Source organism: Mastigoproctus giganteus, chromosome 7 (assembly GCF_048544385.1).
Source record: "Mastigoproctus giganteus isolate SK-2022 chromosome 7, ASM4854438v1, whole genome shotgun sequence".
Lineage (NCBI taxonomy): Eukaryota > Metazoa > Arthropoda > Arachnida > Uropygi > Thelyphonidae > Mastigoproctus > Mastigoproctus giganteus.
Window position 1 is genome coordinate 2531643 of NC_143581.1, and position 13142 is coordinate 2544784.

The following is a 13142-nucleotide window of genomic DNA, read 5'->3' on the forward strand; positions in this document are numbered from 1 at the left end:
TTGGTGAATGGGACAAAGGGGTTCTCTTACGAAGAAAGGCTTAAGTTTTGCAAATTACAGTGTCTGGAAACTAGGCACCAGCGGGGTGATCTGATAGAGGTGTACAAAGCCTTGAATGGTTTGAGCATGCTCAATGCTGATGGGATTCTTCCTCTAGCTCAGAAAAATCACCTGAGAGGGCATAAATTCAAATTGAGGAAAGACAGATGTAGGATAGATGTGCGGAAATTTGCCTTTAGCCAGCGGGTGGTTGGTGGGTGGAACAGACTTCCATCCCTTGTCGTGGAAGTTGATAGCCTAAATAAGTTTAAGGCTCAGCTGGACAGGTATTTCGAACGAACAGAGGGGTGAAGTGGAAGTGGTTATTTTTATTTATTTATGTTACTTTTTTTTTTTTTTTTTTTTTTTTTTTTTGACTGATGCTGCATAAGCTTGCTTTCTTGCATCAAATGCCTCTACTAATGCTAATGCTAATGCTAAAAGGATATCAGAAGGATTTTGATGAATCTCGATGCTAAGAAAGCTCCAGGTCTTGATGATATTTCTCCACTTGTTCTCAAAACCTGTGCTCCTGAACTTACTCCTATTCTTTGCCGCCTTTTTTCACTTTCTTATTCCAAAGGTGTTTTTCCTTCTGCTTGGAAATTTGCTCATATCCAGCCAGTTCCTAAAAAGGGTGACAAATCCCTCCCATCCAATTATCGTCCCATTGCAATTACTTCTACTCTTTCTAAAGTAATGGAGAAATCAATTAACCGCCAACTCTTAAACTACCTAGAAACGTTCCGTCTGATCAACGATCGCCAGTATGGATTCAGTCAGTGTCGATCCACTGGTGATATTCTGGCTTATGTTACCCATTTGTGGACTAATTCAATGGAAAGGTTCGGTGAAACACAAGTAGTTGCTCTTGACATCTCAAAGGCTTTTGATCGTGTCTGGCATAAAGGTCTTCTAAACAAGCTTCCATCTTATGGTTTGCCAACTGTTTTTAGTAATTGGTTATCCAGTTTTCTCTCTGATTGCTCACTGAGGGTGATGGTAGATGGCTCTCTGTCTTCTAACTTCTCCACTAATGCCGGTGTCCCCCAAGGTTCAGTTCTTTCCCCCACTCTTTTCCTCTTGTATATCAATGACCTTCTTCCATTGACTGGAAATCCTATCCATAGTTTTGCCGATGATAGCACATTGCATTCCACTTTCCATTTTGAGAAACCTTGTCCTGCTCAATCAGCTTCAAGTTTTCGAAAATCTGCTGCCAATTCCTTAAATGCCGATCTTCAGGTAATTGTCCAGTGGGGCAAAGACAACTTAGTTGATTTCAACCCTTCTAAAACTCAGTCTTGTCTTATATCTCGCAAAAAGGATTCTTCTGCTCCTATGCTTATCTTTAGTGACACTTCGATTTCTAGGCAAAATGACATATCTCTTTTGGGGATTACCCTGACTTCTAATCTCTCTTGGCACAAGCACATTACAAATATTGCTTCCTCTGCATCTAAAAAACTTGGTTTTCTCTTTCGCTCTCGGCGTTACTTTTCTTCCAAACAGCTGCTCACTCTGTATAAATCGCAAATCCGCCCTGCCATGGAATATTGTTCCCACATCTGGGGTGGTGCCCCCAAAACCTCTCTCAGGCTTCTTGATTCCATTCAGAAGAGGGCAGTTAGGTTAATTAATGATTCATCTCTAACAGAGTCTCTCCACTCGCTTTCTCATAGACGTACTGTTTCTGCTGCATGCCTCTTCTACAGATACTTCCATGGGCACTGTTCTTCTGAATTGGCTTCTATAATTCCCGCTCTCTCTTTCAAAACAGTCCGAACACGTGCCGCCACCAGTCAACATCCATTTACTGTCCAGCTTCAAACCCACAGAACCAACTTTTCATCTTCCTCATTTATTCATTCAACTGCCCTTTTCTGGAACAACCTTCCTTCATGCGTATTTCCTGAAAATTACAATCTACAGAAGTTCAAGTCCAATGTCAACAAATATCTTCTTTCGTCTTTTCAACCTCCAACCCAAGCACGGTACCAAGTACTATAGGTTCTAATACCTCTCGTGTTTGGGGTTCTCATAAAAAAAAAAAAAAAAAAAAGGTGGCGGACAATACGCCCCCTTGGGGTACTCCCCTGGAGATACAGTAAGTTGCTGTTTGTTTCCCGTTTATTGTGATAATGTCTTTCTTAAAGGGTGGTAGTCAGAACTCTTAAAGTGCTTCCTGAAATGAGGAAATACTCCTTGAGGATTACTGTCATAGCTGGGATAGAGACGTTGTCGAAGGCTGCTGCTACATCCAGGAAAACGATGTCCAGCTGCTGTTTATTATTTAATGCTAGCTGTATCCATAGTAGAGTCTCCATTAAGTTTGTAATAGTCGACTTTCTAGGAAGCACAGAATACAAGTATCGTGGCCTGTCTCCAAAGCAGTGCTGATTGACGGTGTTCAGGATTGCTTTCTCAAATATTTTTTGCAGAGAGCATCCCATTGCGATGGGCCTGAAATCTTTACTGGTTATAATTATCCATCTTTAATTCTTTAAATCGTACTCCAGATTAATTTATAACGGATTATCCAATTAAAATGCATCCAACTTTTCAACAACAAAGGAATACAAAATACACTGGTGTACAAAACTTAAAGACCAACACTATTTCTCAAGGTTACAACCACAAAATCAAACAAAACAGCCTGCGGCGATTTGCATAACTGTGGCCGTTCAGTAGAAAGCTGGTGCACATGCAAAAATTTGAATCGTGATGAGAGGGCTCACATAAACAGATAAAAGCAGCAGTTCAGCAGTTATGTGCAAATTACCGAATGGTGAACATGATTGTTACACATGTTCATACGGTTTCATACAGTGCTGCAGACAACGAAATGGCCAGTAGACAAGATCTACATGACTTTACCCGGGGTCGAATAATTGGGAAGCTCGAGGACGGTCGAATTGCAAGGAGTGTGGCTGCAGAGTTCGGTATCGCCCATAGCATCGTCTCACGTGCGTGGTCGGTCTTCATAACGACAGGTACAGCTGTTCGAAGGACCAGTGGTGGTCGTTCAGGAAAAATAACGCCCAATGATGACCGCTATATGTTCCTACAGGCCAAGAGGGAACGACACCAGACAGCGGGATCTGGTGTCGTTCCCTCTTGGGGTCGAATAATTGGGAAGGAGTGTGGCTGCAGAGTTCGGTATCGCCCATAGCATCGTCTCACGTGCGTGGTCGGTCTTCATAACGGCAGGCCTTTAATATCACTTCTCAAGTTCAACTCCGCATTCTTTGCTACCATAGATTGTCATTCACTGTAAAGCCAATCATGTGATCAGCGCAGATTTATGTGAAGAAAGTCTAGGTTGCTTTGATATATTGTTGACCGGCCACTTAGTGACCAGGAAGCAACAAACACCACGTGAGTCACTTTCTGGTTCCCGTCCCTGTGCCACGAGTAGGCAGGCCTTTAATATCACTTCTTTCAAAAAAAAAAATTATCATCAGTGGCCTGAATTAATGATACCTGCAAAAGAAATCCTGCCTTAGGCAAACATGACACTCACAAGATCCCCCAAAGGGGTAAGCAGTCTGAGTAGTGTAATGCCAGTCTGAGTAGCAATAGACTGATTGTGCTCAGAAGAAATGATCGAAAGTGTATGCAAATCGAACGAGTTGCGCCAAGATATACAAATGATTAAAATACGGGTCCAAACGAGGGGTATCTTCGGATGATATAAAAACAAAGCAGGGAGATCGTGAACTTTAAAGCAACGCTTCTGTGACGCAGTTCACTTCTGTCTCGCAGGAACCGACTTAAAAGTACAAAAAAATTGTAGAGAATGCTGGGATGATACGTTCGACAATATCAACGACTTCAAGAGGAGGGCGGATTATCGGCCTACGAAGAGGCTGGATGATCGCTTTATCGTGTAGTGGAACACGTTGACAGCACCAAAGTGCACAGCTGAGGAAAGTACGACTACTCATCAAATAAATCGCAGAACGCAACAGAGGACACAGAACGGGAAGATTGTCTAAATCGACGACAGATTTACGCTGAACCTATAACCATGCTGGTTACAATCCAACGAGCCGTGACATCAGATGACTCGAATCGTTGCTCGCCGACTGGCAGACGGAGGACTGCCGTGCATTCCGTCCATTGCGTAGATTACCTCTGATCGCTGTCCATCTCAGCGTCTGGAATGGTGCCACGCACGGGACTCCTGGGATGCAGAATGGCGTCAAGAAGTAGTCTTCAGTGATGGTTCCCGCTTCTGCTCTGGGTCCGATAATAACTGCACATACGTGTGACAACGAGGTAAGGTGTAAGGTGTAAGGTATATTGATGTCATGCGGCACCAGGGGTTTCCCCCATCTCCGCGTTGCTTTCATTGTGGGTGTACCAGTTTGCTGGGAATGCCAGAGATTTAAAAGTGTGTGGGTATTGTACATGTGTAATGTCGTGTACCGTTGTTCATCTGGTCATTTAGCCGCTGGGCCCCTGCTGGAGCCCAATGTTGCCCCACCTTCGCCCCGTGGAGGCAGACCAGGAACCCAGTAGACTTAGTTACTCTGGCAGGTCCTGCCGCTTAGTTTCCTGAGATTTCGGCGGCTAGGACCTTTAAAAAAAAAAAAAAAAAAAAAATCATAATATGTATGTATATGCACATGTATATACTCATTTCACTTGTCTGCATACACCATATATTGTATGCCTATACACACCGCTGGGGGGTTTGATATTACATAGATGGATAGGCCGAGACTGGGCGAAGATTATTTTGAGTGTTGCTAAATTTAGTGTGTGGGGCGTTCGCATTGTATATAGATAGAGTAGGAGGGGAGACAGAAGATTGGGGGGTAAAGATAGAAATATGGGAGCGATAGAGAAGATGCCCCCAGTTGGTCAGTGAGGCATGCCCATGCCTCACCAGAGAGGAAAGGGGGAAGGGGGTTCAGCAAGGGGAGACAAGGAGTCTCTGCCCCGCCGTGGTAGGGTTGGAAAGGAATAGAGTCAGGTGCTCGATTTTGGTCCCCAACGAGTCTTGATGGCAGTGAAGCTGCATGGTTCAGGTCCATGTGGCCCTTTCGCAGATTCAGGGTTCAGTCGGTCGCGGAGTTGTAGGCCATGTCCTTTTATTCTCATTGGAAGTATGGAATTTGTTGTGGGAATAGTAGCTTGTCCCATTTAGTTTCCAGTTGTGTTGTTATTTGCTTGTTGGGCTAGTGTGGCTCGGCGTCTGTTAAACAGTTTCTGTCCAAATTCGGTGAATGCCATATATGGTCCTTTATCATCCAGAATGAATTGCTCCTGATCCTTGGGTGAATGTTGTAGTCTTGTCACCAGCTGACAGCGGATGTCGTCGTATTGGTGGCAGTCATACATTAGGTGCGACCAAGTTTCTGGAACGCCACAAGTGCAATTTGGGTTTTCAATTATTAATTATTCCCAGAGTTGTTAGTTTGGCGTTTAAGGCACCATGTCCTGTGAGTAGGTACGTCACAAACAGACCAGGTGCGTACCAGGTTGGTAATTTAGGTTGGAATCTATGTATATTTGGAAAGAATTTATTTGTTATCCGACCTTTAATGGAGACATCCCATCGTGCCTGCCACGCCTGCAGCAAGTGGGTCTGGAGTCTTCTTTTTTCCGCAATGCGGTTATTTCCTGGATCTCCGTTGAAGTCAAGGTGTGTACAAGCATTGCCTTTAGCGAGCTCATGGAGGATGCCTCTCCTCACCACCTCTAGGTCTAAGGGGAGGGTTCCTGCGATGACTTGCAGAGCGTGTGTGCTCACTGTGCTGCAGGCGCGAGTAGCAGTGAGTAGCATGATTCTATGTATGGAATCAAGTATTCTTAGGTTTGCAGCTGTGCTGGCCTTTTTGTACCAGGCACCAGCTGCGTATGTTGCGATTGGTAAGAAGGCTGCTTTATAATAAAACATCATCGTTCTCTGTTTCAATCCCCAGTCTCTTCGGGCAATTCTGTTTATTAAGGCAGTGCAGTTTCTTATTTTTCTTCTTACGTAGTTTAGGTGCGGTTTGAAGGATAAGCGGGTATCCAAGATGACGCCCAAGTATTTGAGCTCTGTGCTGAGCCTTATTGTTCTAGTGCCAATTTTAATTTGACAACGAGGTAGTGAGCCCAATGATCCTAGAGCCATTACTGAACGACATACTGCACGCCCTACTGATGTTATGGTAGTTTCGCCACTGAGCAAATCGCCACGAACTACATTCGTGTTGTTGATGAAAATACTCTTCGTAGAATTTTAATAAACACTAATGCACCAATAAATCTCCTAGAATAGACTTAATACATTGTTACGAAGTCTATTTTATATATTTTGATGAAATATATAAAATAGAGGTAATAAGATATTACCAAAAATATCTTCATAAAAAGATGTTATTCTCTTAAACCAGCTAACTACTTTCTCTTTTCAACAGTGGCCTTTCCCAAAAATCTTTTCCTACTGCCTAGAATTCCATTTTTTTTTTTTTTTAAACTAATTTGGAAGCCAGTAGGAAAGGATTATTGGGAAAGGCCACTGTTGATAAGAGAAGGTAGCACAGCTGGTTGAAGAGAATAACGCCTTTTGATGAATATATTACCAATTAAATATATTCTAGGAGATTTATTGGTGCATTAGTGTTTATTTAAATCCTACGAAGAGAACATTCAGCAGCGACGTGAATGCAGCTAGTGGCGTTTTGCTCAGTGGCGAAACTACAATATGGCCACTGACCAAAACGCTACGAACTGCATTGGGAATCTTACGAGCGGGCAGAAATTGTAAATTCGCCACTTTGCATCAGTTTTATAGAACAGAATCTTTAATTGAAGTACGAGCTACATACAATTAATCCCGTCACGCCAGGGGTTTACAATAAATATTTACATCCACATCCATGCAGACATAAGAAATACATGCATGTTACATAATATACACTGGTGTCCAAAGAAAGTGCATCACCTGAAGTTTCACATTTCTAACTCGTTTTCGCGATGGTATATTACATTAATGAACATCACAAATAGAAATATAAACAAAAGATATTTATTAATAGTTATGGCAAAGCTAAGTAATATTTGACAGGTGCTCTCCAAATATTCCAAAATGAGCATTTCCAACCTTTATACAACAGTTTTGGTAAACACGACAATTATGGCTGAAATGTTATCAGAATTTGCTTCAGTTTATCATTTTAAATGGAAAACAAAACGAAAAGTTCACCAGGTGCAAACTAATATTTAGTTGAACTGCCTCTGGCCCTGATGACAGCAGCAGCACACCGTCGAGGCATTGACAAGATCAATTTCTGAAGATAATCAATTGATTCGTGGTTCCAAACACCAATTATGGCTTCCTGAAGTTCACGAAGGGTCTTCGGTTTCTTTCTGGCAACTGCAGATTCCACACGATGGCAACAGTTCTCTATAGGATTCAGATCGAACTGTTTCCTGGCTAGCTAACAGTTGTAATGGACCGTTCTTCCAACCATTTTTTTTTTACCTGTAACAAATGTAAACACATTACTGTCGAACCTCTAATGCAGAAATGAAGCAGAATTGCCTACTTACACTTTTCGCCCATGATGACAAGGAGTCGTCCTGAAAGATGCAGTTACTTGGCAGGTTGATATGGTCTCTAATGGTTGGCTGCAATTTGCTTTCGAATATAGCCACGTATCCATTGACATTTACGGAAACTTTTATGAACTGCAGGTGATACGAAATGCACTCCTATGTCATTTGGCTGGTAGGGAATTTCACTGTAGACACTACACAGTCTGGATGGTATTCTTCACCACGTTAATCTACGGCGAATCGTTTGTCTCCCACCAAGAAAATAGCTGACTTCCACTGCTCGGGGGTGGTTTCATTTGACATGCTTCTTACACCAAATTAATCGGGCCTTTTTCATTTATTTTTTGTGTGAGGAGGGGCTTCTTCTTAGGACGACAAGTCCATTTTTGAAGAGTCGTCTTCTGACTGTTACTGCACTTGCTACCACTTCTGTACGTTCTTCCCGTTCCCTCCTTTTCAGCTCAGACTAAGAAGCTTTACGGTTTTTAAGGCATAAGCGCCTCAAAACGTGGTCCTGTTTTGGCGTATAGATTCATTTGCGCCCGGTACCTTTTTTCTATTAGCAGAACAAATATTGTTGAGTTTGGAAAGAAATCTACTCACTGTCGACTGATTAAAAGACACTCTATAATGGGAAGAACGTCCTTCCTCACGCAAAGCAACAATAGCACTCTTTCTTCGTGGCTTCAATTGCATGCACGTAACTCGCCATCCTGACACAAGCAAGAAATGACTGCAACTGTTGTATAGGGTGCTTATATAGCTGAAAGTAACAGCTGATGCAATATTACGTCATCACTTAAGCGTGTCAATCTTATCTGATGCAATCTGTAAGAAATATTGCCATATACTGTACTTACGTTATTCGGACAACAATTACAATTTTAAGGGGTGATGCACTTTCTTTGAACACCAGTGTACATCCATATGTATATGCATACAAATACATAAATGATTACATGAACTGTAACCACATAAATTAGCAATGAGATATTAAGTGGCCGAGTGACGAGCTAGGCAACTGTTGTCGACCGGGGTCAAATGTATAGCGACTTTTAGCATATTGAGGACACTTCTGTGGTGGACACGGGTGATACTACTATTGGAAGGCAAAAGCGCAGTTCTAATTTTTAGGGTAGCGAGGATTCTCTTTCTGCATTTTTTGTTGTTTACCACTTCTTGGAGGTCACTGTCGATCGCTTGCAGTGAGGGCAGCATTTGCTTTGGCAGGAATCGGTCGGTAAGTTCTAGCCGATTATGGTCTGCTAGTAGCCGTGCTGAAGGCTAGACATAAAGGGGGGGGGGGGGGGGGAGGAATGCGCCAAGAGTAGTGATCCCAGAAATTTTGGCCCATTTTTAACAGCCAGAATTTGGCCACCAAATATTTTTTTAAAGTTTGATTTTACAGCCGAGGCCCATATCTCTGAAGCGTATAGTACTGTAGCTTATAGATTTGATACGATATACCTTTTTATCAGTATGGGTCTTTGGTGTGGAGCAGCTGTTGCTTGGCGACCCAGATTAGTGAAGTCAGCCTCGAATGTATGAGGTTAACATGGTCGGTGATGGATAGCTTGTGACGTTTCAGGTGACGTTTCAGAATTCTTACAAAATCCCATCATCAGATGCTATGGGGTTGGATGGGGGAAAATAAAAGAACGCTTAACAACTATGTAAAATAAATTGGTAGACAATTAATCAAAAGTAATTACAACTAAAACCTTTAATTTTAGTTTTAATTACTTCAACTTGATTAAGTTGAAGTTTAATGAACGCACATCAACTTGCCTTATAACAATCTAAAAAAATTAAAAGATCTTAGTTGTAATTACTGTTTTATTAATTGTCCATCAACTTGTTTTTCGTACATAGTTGTTAAAAGCTGTATTCCGTCCCAGTCTGGGGCGGAATAGAACTTCATCATCATTATCTGGGACTCCCAGATAATGATGATAATGGGGTTCGGTAAGAATCCCGAAATGTCACAGATCACCAGAATAGAGTATTTTTATTAAGGTATTTATCCTTTGATTGAAGATCTCACATTGAGTTGCCTCGGTATTGGATCTCAAATAAACAACTCAGAAGACAACTATAATGCGAATTATAATGCAATGATTACCCAAATGGCCAATTTTGTGTTTAATGTCCTCTCGGTTGGCTCTTGTGAATAAGCATTAAAGCAGCGCGTTGTCTATAAATTGCGAAAGTATTTAGAATGATTTGTCTCCTTTTAGTGTAGAAAGAAATGGGAGAACCCTGCGCTTGTGTGTTTCTCCTGCATACATAAGTCTCAAACCCGGGTATTTTCCACATCATGTGGAAGAATAATAAATGGATAACTCTGTATAATTTTTCCAAATCTCTTTCAAACTTCAAGTCAGATACTTTCTGTGTAATTGGTTAACAAATGAAATGCAAATACAAAAAAAAAAATCTAAATTCAAAAATTCGCATTTACCTATATTATATTTTTATTACCATTTAAGTATTTAAAAATAGGGAACAATTCATTTCTACTGTCTACGATTTCTCATTTAAAGAACTACTTAAAATCAAATGAGTAATGAAATTTTTCTTCAGGCATTCCTGGCCACATGCATGATCATCCCAGGAGACATCGGAAGTCTCATCGATTTCTTCAGCTTCACAGCGTGGCTATTTTATGGGGCGACGTTTCTAGCTCTAATTGTGATGCGGTGGACAAAAAAGGACGAACTTCGACCTTATACGGCAAGTATCCTCCAACCGTCTTCAATTAATGTTATTTGAAGTCTTTTGATTCAGGAACTGTCTTCTTATATAATTTCAATGATCCCTCTAGGTTCCGCTAATAATTCCAGTGCTGGTGTTGATAATATCCGTCTACCTCGTGGTTGCTCCTATCGTTCAGGACCCACAGATCGAATATTTATACGCATCGCTTTTTGTGTTCTCCGGTCTAGTGTTTTATTTTCCATTTGTCCACTACAAGCTCCAGCTTCACATAATGGGTGAGTATCTATTAATTTTAACTATTTAGACATAGGTCTAGGACAACATCTTACATATTTTCGATATTATTATTATTATTATTAGTCATACGGTGCAAGAAAGCCTGAGACTTATGCTGCAGCAGGCAAAAAAAAAAAAAAAAATAATAATTTCTGAATTAGAGAGAGAGAGGAATGATGATATCCAGCTCAGGACCCTGGGTGTGCCAAGTCCATACTCACCAGATGTGAGCCCCCTGGGGGTAAATATCTCGTCAGTATGCAGCTTAGATCTTTACAATGGCTACCTGTCTACAGATGCGAATCCAAGCACAGTCTAAACCGAATTTGGGCGATGGCACCCACTTTAAATAAAAAGCAATATAGTTCTCCATTGACAGTGCCTTTTATTCAGAGTAGCGATCGATGCACTAAGTAGCACCCCCTCCACAATGTGATCAATGCGCTAAGTAGCAAATGTAGCTTCCTCATAGCTATGCACAGAAAAGAGGTTATGCCCGATGTGTGCAATGATCTGTGACTGTCTATTAAGTGATCGGCTTGTAAGTAGCTTTAAAACTGTTTTCAACGAGTTATAATAATTGCAGCGCTTTGCGTGCTAACTCCCCCATCTCATTCCTCTTAAGATTCACTGCAACTTTCGCAGAAAAGAATGAGTCACTGGTGTCTCATCTACATCAACAAAACTTCCGTTAAGAGATTTTCAGTTCATATGCATTATTGCAAATAAAGAGTTGGGAATTAAAATGCAATTCATTGAATTCGTATAAACCACCGCTAGCATGCAGTCCTGACCACTATATAACCTATCCAATTATATTGATGGATTTTACAGTGGCGGACCAAAAAACTGCATCGCCTTAAACATTTACAGTGAAACGTATAAGATATTGTTTGATTAGTCATTTTGTTTGTCGTAAAGCAAAGGTATTGCGTCAGATAACGCTTCTATTGCATCAGTCAGTAACTGCAAGGTATTGCATCATCCGTTTCTATAAATACGGCGTTGGAAGGGTATACACGCTCCTGTTTCGCGAAGGTGTAAGCATGGCTCCATATGTTCAGTTGACACCAAGAAAAAAAAGTGTAGTTGTTGCTCTGTCCCAGGAAGGGTTTTCTACGCGTGCTATCGCTGATAAAATAGGCTGCCACCAGTCAACAGTATCCCGGGTGCTGAAATTAAAGCGTGATGTGAAGAGAAGGCCTGGGTCAGACCGTAGAGAGTGAATACACCTTCCCAACATCGATATTTGAAACGGCTATGCCTTCGTAATCGCCATGTGCTCCTGATCTAAATCTGGACTTTGAGATGGTGTTGAAGTGCACGAACTATCCAAGACGGCTTTCGAAATGTGGTCTGCATGCTTATCGGCCCAAGAAGAAGCCTTTGTTGACTCAATAAATGATGAAGAAGCAACTTGCTTGGGCTAAAACGCATATTTCAGGACAAAAGAGCAATGGGACACCGTTATCTTTTCTGACGAATCGAAATTCAACTTGAATGACTCGGATGGGAAGCGATATGTCAGAAGACGAAAATCGGAGGCATACCATCCTGATTGTATAACACAGACTTTAAAGTTCCCTGCCGGTCAGATGGTCTGGGGATACATAACAAGCAAAGGGGTGGGGCGAATTAAGTTTATTAACGGAACTGTGAATGCAAAAACCTACACTGCTACCTTGGAAGAGTGCCTGCAACTCGTTATTAGGGATCACCACACAGGCGTCCAAAACTGCATTTTTCAACAGGACTCAGCACCTTCATCATCATCATCATCATCACAAGCCATTTTCAATCCATTGCAGGATGAAGGCCTCTCCAGCAAATTTCCAGTTCCTTCTGTTTTGAGCACTGGCCATCCATTTACTACCCACAAACTCATGAATTTCATCTATCCATCTCCGCCTTTGTCTTCCAGGTTTTCTTAGGTACCATTCTGTTATTTTCTTAGTCCATCTGTCATCATGTCTTCGAGCTATGCGTCCTGCCCAAGACCATTTTAGTTCTTTAAGCACCTTTTAGTTCTCAGCACCTTGCCACACAGCAAAATTGATAAGTTTTAAGCTACAGTTGTCTCACAAGGCTTAAAACATACTTATGTTTTCCCTCGTTTTTCTCCCTTAAGGTGCAGTCATACCTCAGAAATGCTGGAATTACTGTGTTGGACTGGCTCGGCAACAGCCAGATTTGAACCCTACTGAAAATTTCAGGTACATAATGTCGTTTAAAATTGCTCAGAACCCAACAAGTAAGATTCAGCCGCAGGAGAGCATTGTAAGGGTACCACGAAATTGGGAAACCGCATATACAGCAGTTGATTAACTCTATGCCAGATCTTTGCAAGGCTGTAATTGCAGCTCGAGGAGGAACAACGAAATATTGAAGACTTATTTTGCTAATTTACAGTACATAATACTATTACGTTAATTTGTCATTGCAGTTTATACACGTAAATGCAATAAAACGTATGTTTAGTTATCATGATTGCCATTTGCATGATTTCTCATATTTCCATTAATTACGTATTTTCACCTTTTGGGAAGATATTTATG

General features: G+C 41.4%; 1 protein-coding gene across 6 annotated transcripts in view; it reads left to right on the top strand.

Moving 5' to 3' along the window:
* sbm (L-type amino acid transporter sobremesa) overlaps nucleotides 1-13142 on the top strand; it is a 195680-nt gene that overhangs the window by 165501 nt on the left and 17037 nt on the right. For all 6 annotated transcript variants that reach the window (XM_090377501.1, XM_090377498.1, XM_090377503.1 and 3 more), the window contains 2 exons: nucleotides 10177-10326; nucleotides 10418-10586. In XM_090377501.1, coding sequence (XP_090233627.1) covers nucleotides 10177-10326; nucleotides 10418-10586 — 319 coding nt within the window. The remainder of the gene's footprint in view (nucleotides 1-10176; nucleotides 10327-10417; nucleotides 10587-13142) is intronic.